General features: G+C 43.6%; 1 protein-coding gene across 1 annotated transcript; it reads right to left on the bottom strand.

Moving 5' to 3' along the window:
- Positions 1–3,474: 3,474 nt before the first annotated feature.
- LOC115004904 (zinc finger protein 771-like) lies at positions 3,475–5,817 on the bottom strand. The gene is made up of 2 exons (XM_029426635.1): positions 5,569–5,817; positions 3,475–4,629 (listed from the first exon to the last, which is right to left on the bottom strand). Exons 1-2 carry the CDS (start codon positions 5,759–5,761, stop codon positions 3,731–3,733), a joined length of 1,092 nt encoding a protein of 363 aa, XP_029282495.1. The 5' UTR covers positions 5,762–5,817; the 3' UTR covers positions 3,475–3,730.
- Positions 5,818–8,303: the final 2,486 nt, after the last annotated feature.

Here is an 8,303-nt window from a genome sequence, read left to right as displayed (position 1 = left end):
GAGATCCATCCAGAAATGCTGAAGGCTTTGGGTGTTGAGGGGCTGTCTTGGTTGACACGCCTCGTCAACATTGCGTGGAAGTCTGGGACAGTGCCTAGGGGTTGGCAGACCGGGGTGGTTCCCCTATTTAAAAAGGGGGACCAGAGAGTGTGTGCCAACTACAGGGGTATCACACTTCTCAGCCTCCCTGGTAAAGTCTACTCCAAGGTACTGGAAAGGAGGGTTCGGCCAGTAGTCGAACCTCTGATTGAAGAGGAACAATGCGGATTCCGTCCTGGTCGTGGAACAACGGACCAACTCTTCACTCTCGCAAGGATCCTGGAGGGGGCCTGGGAGTACGCCCATCTGGTCTACATGTGTTTTGTGGATCTGGAGAAGGCGTATGACCGGGTCCCCCCGGGTGATACTGTGGGAGGTGCTGCGGGTGTATGGGGTGAGGGGGGTCACTTTTGAGGGCCATCCAATCCCTGTATGCCCAAAGCGAGAGTTGTGTCCAGATACTCGGCAGTAAGTCGGACTCATTTCCAGTGAATGTTGGCCTCTGCCAGGGCTGCGCTTTATCACCAATCCTGTTCGTGATGTTCATGGATAGGATATCGAGGCGTAGTCGTGGAGGAGAGGGGTTGCAGTTCGGTGACCTGAGGATCTCATCGCTGCTCTTTGCAGATGATGTGGTCCTTATGGCATCATCGGTCTGTGACCTTCAACAGTCACTGGATCGGTTCGCAGCCGAGTGTGAAGCGGTTGGGATGAGGATCAGCACCTCAAAATCTGAGGCCATGGCTCGCAGCAGGAAACCGGTGGATTGCCTACTCCAGGTAGGGAATGAGCCATTACCCCAAATGAAGGAGTTCAAGTACCTCGGAGTCTTGTTCGCGAGTGAGGGGACGATGGAGCGAGAGATTGGCCAGAGAATCGGAGCAGCAGGGGCGGTATTACAGTCACTTTACCGCACCGTTGTGACGAAAAGAGAGCTGAGCCAGAAGGCAAAGCTCTCAATCTGCTGGTCGATCTTCGTTCCTACCCTCACCTATGGTCATGAAGGCTGGGTCATGACCGAAAGAACGAGATCACGGGTACAAGCGGCCAAAATGGGTTTTCTCAGACGGGTGGCTGGCGTCTCCCTTAGAGATAGGGTGAGAAGCTCAGCCATCCGTGAGAGACTCGGAGTAGAGCCGCTGCTCCTTTAGGTTGAAAGGAGCCAGTTGAGGTGGTTCGGGCATCTAGTAAGGATGCCACCTGGGCGCCTCCCTAGGGAGGTGTTCCAGGCACTTCCAGCTGGGAGGAGACCCCGGGGAAGACACAGGACTCGGTGGAGAGATTATATCTCCTCATTGGGAACGTCTCAGGATCCCCCAGTCGGAGCTGGAGGATGTGGCCCGGAGAAGGGAAGATTGGGGTTCCTTACTGGAGCTGCTGCCCCCGCGACCCGATCCCGGATAAGCGGTAGACCATGGATGGATGGATGGGACATTAAAAAACTAAAGTACTCATTTATTATAATAATAATAATAATAAAAGTTAAATTGGAATCAGATCTAACACGCCGACAGGTGAAGGACAACTTTTACTTTTCACAATTACATTTATGAATAACTCTAAGATGAAGTACGTGTTGCAGATAATACAGCACTTGTAACTAAGTATTTGTATACTGCAGTATTACGACACGTTTGTATTTAAAGTTTAAAAACATGTCTGTAATTCAGAATTACTTTTAAATCCAGGCAGGAAAAATGTGAAAATCAAATTATGTTCCTTATTTATTAAATGTGTCACAAAGCAGGAGCAGTTTCCAGGTAAAAGTTTTATTATAATAAATTTATATTTTTTGGAGAATTGACGTCATTGTTTGAGTTTCTCAAAATATTTTTTTCTAAAAATAATTCAATTTACCTCTCAAAACGTTTCCTTCCTGACAGCAGCCGAACACTTTCCTATTATTATTATTATTATTATTACTTTCTATCCGTGCTCTCTGCACGAGTGAAGATGTATAAAGTTCTGCTGAAGAACAAGGTGAATATTAAAGAGTATAAAGTGAAGGTGAGCAGCGTGCACGAGTCTAAATGTGACTTTATTAACAATTAACGTTTCAGAGGCACGACAGTTTCACTGAACATTTATTTTCCTAAAAAACACATCAATACAAAACACTGAGTCACAAACTGACTGCGTCTGTTGATGCGTCGACATCACGAGCTCCAGAAACAGTAAAAATAATATATTAATATTGTTCTCCTCACATTGAATTCTTCAGGAACCTGCTGCACGACGTCTTCACGCGTCAACACGATGCAGATCATCATGTGGATTGTTCTTCAAACTGACTTTATATCTTTATATCATGTTCGTGTCTCACGTGGACGAGACATCCAACAAACTGACAACAAACCGTCTTACACTCTTTACAGACACAAGTCTGACGCACGATGACGTCACACTGGAAACACTGAAGTGCCCACGCGTCTCCACGCGTCGACGACAAGTCTCCACGCGTCGACGACAAGTCTCCACGCGTCGACGACAAGTCTCCACGCGTCGACGACAGTTGGCCGGAACATGTGAAGACGTTTGTAACGTCTGTCTGGATGAGAACGTGCAGCTTCCTGTCAAACCTCTACCCATCGCAGTTAAACAAAGTGCGTTCACTGACACGAGATCAAACTGAAGGTCAGTTGAAGGTTTAGACGTCAGAGGTTTATGATTAAACACTAACGGTCTTAATAACTGCAGAGAACTCACGTTGCTGATTTTAATAAATAATAAATCCATTAACATTGTAAATGAACATAAAACACAAGTGATTTCTGTTATTTCAAAATAAGAGCGCACTGTTACCCAAGATAACTTCGCGCAGGATTTAAAAGTCCATCGAGCACGAGAACGATTCTTTCATTATGTTTCTGTTTGAAGAACAGATCCTGAGACACTGAAGCTCTCACGTGTTCTCTGAGCTACAACTGAATAAATATGAAGCATGAACGGCGTCAGAGCGACTCTGTAGCTGCCTGTGAACTTCTTCCTGTCCCCTTCAAAATAAAACCAAACAATGTGCATTAAAACGTTCAGCGGAGGACAGTGAAGGAATGTGAATGAAGTTCTTCTGAGTTCTCGTTACAGCAGTGTGTGTGTGTGTGTGTGTGTGTGTGTGTACATCTTTTTTCAGTAAATCTTAAAATGTTATTATTTATTTATATGTTTAATAGATTTATCTGAGGATCTGAAGACTTTAACTTATAATCACGAGGAATAATAAATAAGATTTACTGTTTGCTCCTAAAGGATCTGAGGAGGTGGAGGTGAAGATGAAGATGAAGGTGTGGAGGTGAAGATGAAGATGAAGGTGTGGAGATGAAGATGTGGAGATGAAGATGAAGGTGTGGAGATGAAGATGAGGAGGTGAAGGTGAAGATGAAGGTGTGGAGGTGAAGAAGAAGGTGTGGAGGTGAAGATGAAGATGAAGGTGTGGAGATGAAGATGAAGAAGAAGGTGTGGAGGTGAAGATGAAGATGTGGAGATGAAGAAGAAGGTGTGGAGGTGAAGATGAAGATGAAGGTGAAGCTGTGGAGATGAAGATGAAGATGAAGATGAAGAGAAGCAGCAGCCTGACGTGCCCCGACATGAAGAGTTTGTGTGATGATGCACATTTAAATATAAACGTCACATCCTTCCAGTCGAGGGAGTTTTGATGCCGAGCGACGTGTGTGAACATCCTGCAGCTGACCAATCAGGCGTCAGCCACGAAGCACGCGTCCTTCTTTAAGTGTATCTGCAGGCCGCTGGCGCTGGCGAAGCTCTTGGAGCATCGCACGCAGCGGTACGGTTTCTCTCCGGAATGCGTGCGCTTGTGTTTCTTCATGGTGTCTCCGTCGCTGAAGGTGCGGCAGCAGTACGGGCAGCTGTACGGCCGCTCCCCCGTGTGGATGCGCAGGTGGCGCCGCAGGTTTCCCCTCTGGCTGAAGCTCTTAGAGCAGAAGGTGCAGCGGTGCGGCCTCTCGCCTGTGTGCGTGCGCAGGTGGCGCCGCAGGTCCGCCGACTGCGCGAAGGACTTGCAGCACCAGTCGCAGGCGTAGGTCTTCCTCTTCTGCTCCAGGTGGAGGCGCAGGCTGCCGGCCTGGCCGAACGCCTCGCCACAGCGGGGGCAGCGGTGGACGAGCTCGGGGATGTAACCGGCCGTCGTGCCATCCTCCGCTGCGAGGTTCTCCTGAGAGGACTTCCTGTTTCTATGAGCTTCCTGTCGGGCTGCACGCACCACCAGCGTCCTGCTCCTCACAGCGTCTGTATGAGCTTCAGGTTCACTCACTTTGTATTCCTCAGGCTCACTTTTGATCAGGGCCGGGGCCCGGGGCTCCTCTCGCAGTGCAGGAACCTTAACATGGTCCTGAGGGGCCGATGCGGAGTGAGAGGGAAGCGGTGAAGCGCTCTCCGTCTGAGGGTCCGGCTTCAGCAGCGGCTCCCAGGCCTCAGCAGGCTTCTCGTCTTGCAGCGGGGACGTCTCAGAGGACACCTGCTCAGGAGGCTTGGGCTGGTTCAGGGTGGAGTCGGGCTCCTCTGACCGCGGCCGCGGCTCTGGATCACAGGGCTGCTGCTCCGGAGACGCAAAACCCAGACTGGACCGGGTCGACCCTGGAACAACAGAGGAGAGTATTTCAGAGGGAATCTGTGATGGTGCTGAGAGATTAATGTTTGTGCATAGTCCTTGTTTATTATTATTATTATTATTATTATTATTATTAATAATAATAATAATAATAATAATAATAATAATACCACAGCAGAATTAACAAACTGTTGTTGCTGTTGTAATCTTGCTCATCAGTTGAGATTGCTTTTAGCTTTGAAAGGCGCTTTACAAATACAATTTATTATTATTATTATTATTATTATTATTATTATCATCATGGCTGTATAAAACGTGCTATTTAATCAAGTTAATTTGAGTTTTTGAGTCCATTCATTCATGCAGTAGTTTGTGCCGACAATAAATAAGTAAATGTGAACAGAATTCCCCTTTAATGCGAACAAGACAGACTGGCAGTCAGCTCAGACTGACAAGGGAAGTTGAATAAAGCAAGTTAGTTCTCCAGTAGCACCAGAACTGAACATCTCCTGCGTTGATCGCTCGCCACGCCAGACTCCATGATATAATCTGGCAATTTCAGGTTCTGTTGTGTTACGTTCAGTTAGAGCACACACGCATAGGTTAATACAAATTACGAAGGAATACACTTCAAAGGTTAATTTGGCAAATTGTTAGATGATCCAAAAAGCAGCGCTTCTCACTTCCAGGAGTTCACTTTCAAGTTTCAGGACCCGAAACTAATGCTCGGCGGGAAAAGAGGAAGAAACAGACAAAGTTCTACGAAAAGTCATATCTGTCATAAATTTCGACCGAGTGAGTAAATGTTACAGGTGCCGAAGGCAAAACCGGCTTCACGACAACACGGGAAAACGTTAAACTCCGTGTTTTAGCCGGTATTTGACGTGATTTGCTTTGAAAGATTAAACCGCACATATCTTCAGCGCGGTTTGGTATCAGAGCTAGCAGACTAGCTCGGCCCTTACTCAGCCACTCCGTCTCGGCCTCCAGCAGCAGGATGTCCCGCAGCTGCCTCCGGAGACTCTCGTTCTCCCGCTTGGTCCTGGCGGTCTCCTCCCGGTACTCGGTGACCGTGTCCTCCACCACGTCCAGGATCTCTTTCACCACCACCGTCAGCCGCTCCGTCAGGTAGGCGTTCAGTAGCTGCAGTTTGGTCATTTTGGATGAACCATAAACAGCTGCTGCGGCTGCATCCACACCGGAAACAGAACAGGACAACAACAAACGAAACCGGATACGGTTTTTTTTTTGTGTGAACATAATAATAATAACAAAAGAACATAATACAGATTCAGTAAACAGGGATAATACACAAAAAGAACAATAACAAAAAAACTATTATATAGTTATATATTGTCTTACAATGTTTGTAAAAGCAAAATACAAGAGAAAGATCTAAAACAAACAAAAGGAATAAAGATGAAGTTAGTAAAACACATTTAAAATAATAATAATGATTATGTTTAATAATATTAATCAATAATAATAATAATAATAAAAATAACAATACTATATTATTAATACGATATTGTGCATTAGACTTTAACTGTGTTACTTCAGTTCATCACTGGAGGGCAGTGAACACCTTATATTTACAGGAAGCATTTCAAAATAAAACAACTAAATTAGACATATTCTATCCAATGCAAAGTAAATAATTATTTCTTGCCAAAATATTATTATGTTAGTTTTTATTTGCACTTTATTGGATTACATTTCTTGAAGTGGGGGATCCTATTGTTTATTATTTATACAGAAACATTAACACCTACATGCTTAAATATCATTAATTAAACGTATTAAGAATAATAATTATATATTAATATTCCCGGTGCGGAATGTGTGTAGACTGGTGCAATGTTGGGATTTTGCTCCGTCAGCAGAAAAAGGTGCAGCAAGTAAACCAATTAACCGAGGCAATACAGGAAATGGACTCGTATTCCTTCAAAATAAGAGTATATAGTACAAAACATTGTTTGTCCCTATTGCCATAAAATATCTTAATCAGTAAAGACAGACACTTTGTGAAGCACAAACCATTATTTATATATATTTTACTTAAGTATTTTTGTAATCGCAGATTTTGCACATGGAAACCAAATACACATATCATCAAGTTTTTATTGTCTCATACTTTGTTTACTGTAATTTTTTTAAATTATATATAATTATGTATTCACCTTATGAAGTGTATAAAGAACTGCAGATTTGTGTGTTTGTTTGCACAATAAAACAAAGCAGCAGAAGCAGTGAGATGTATACTTAGAGGAGGAATCTCACTTCAATAAGCTTTATAGTCAACAAACGTAAACTGACAAGCAAACAATCAAAAAGCAAACATAAAGCAACACACATATAAAATAATGTAGTTTGCCTTTTATTTTGAAGGTTTGACACAGGCACTGCTTTTAACTTTCAGTGAGCTTTACAGTGGAAGATGCTACTGTACTGCACACACACACACACACACACACACACACACACACACACACGCACACGCACACACACACACACTCCCTCCCATCCAGCTCTTGCAGTGGGAGAGACAGAGCTGCAGCGTCTCTGCATCACCAGAAACCAGCACGACAATAATCAATAAAATCAGGAGAAGACTAAAGAAACATTTCGCCTTTTTTTTCCTCTTAAAAACAACAAAAAAGATCCAGCAGTGTATTTCAAGCAGAATCTTCTTTCTTGACATTGTCTCCGTGCTGCTTCACCTCCCACCTCTGGATCCGTGCGTCCTGCAGCAGACACGATGAACAGCAGCCTGCAGCTGCGCGAGGACTAGGCCGAGGTGAGACAGGGAATCTCTTTTATTTCACATGTCTGTGTGTAAAAACTAACATGTGCATGTGCAACATCTGCTGCTTCTGCTGCGGGAGCTCAGTGGGTGTGTCGGCTCCGGCTGCAGCACACTTTGCTGCTGGTGCAGTTTGTACAAGATGTCAGACATCAGTGTGTTTAATTATGTATTGAGTTAGTCATGTTGCTTTCCAGGCATCACACAAAGTATATCTCTGCACAAGCAGGAATAATTAATATTCCTATATTTGTAGTTTTTTCTAGAAAAGAGAAGCCGGAGATCTTTGCTGCTTCTGTTAACATCCATGTCCTCCCTCCATGATGAATATATGAAATAATAATCATTATTTTAATCAACAAATGTTTTGTTTTGTCTGACCAAAGATATTAAAGAGAGAGAATAATAAAGAGTATTTGTAAAGCACCTTTCGTACAAGATGTGCAGCTCAAAGTGCTTCACAATGACAGAGAAATGACCGTATAACATATCATAATTAATGATAAACAAAATAGAAAATATGATATAATACATAGGATGCATAAAATGTAAAATAAAACCCACTGAATATTAATAAAATAATAAATTCAGAACCCATATTTGCACCATGCTAATCAATATACTCTGCAGCAGCATCTTCTGTGTTCATCAGTGGTGCACATTAAGCTTTACCCAGAAGATAAATTGTATTTTTCCTCCATAAATGACTGAATAAAGGGTTAATTCTGTGTCTTGCTCCTAAACTACATCATGTCTGAAGAGAATCAGATGATCTTTTAAATGCCGGAGAAGAATCGTCCATTTTCAGTAAAGGAAATAAAACAAGTGACAGTAGTTGATTAAATCCCTGTTTTATTGTAGTAAGTGAATGAAGGCAACATGAGAACATGAGAGTGT

The sequence above is a fragment of the Cottoperca gobio genome, unplaced genomic scaffold, assembly GCF_900634415.1.
Source record: "Cottoperca gobio unplaced genomic scaffold, fCotGob3.1 fCotGob3_216arrow_ctg1, whole genome shotgun sequence".
Classification (NCBI taxonomy): domain Eukaryota; kingdom Metazoa; phylum Chordata; class Actinopteri; order Perciformes; family Bovichtidae; genus Cottoperca; species Cottoperca gobio.
The sequence above is the reverse complement of the archived record's forward strand: the minus strand, read 5'-3'. Positions and strand labels throughout refer to the sequence as shown.

Coding starts and splice junctions, on each gene's coding strand:
- LOC115004904 (XM_029426635.1), bottom strand. CDS start 5,761: ATGACCAAACTGCAGCTACTGAACGCCTACCTGACGGAGCGGCTGACG. Junction 4,630..5,568: donor GGCCGAGACGGAGTGGCTGA/GTAAGGGCCGAG, acceptor CTGTTGTTCCAG/GGTCGACCCGGTCCAGTCTG.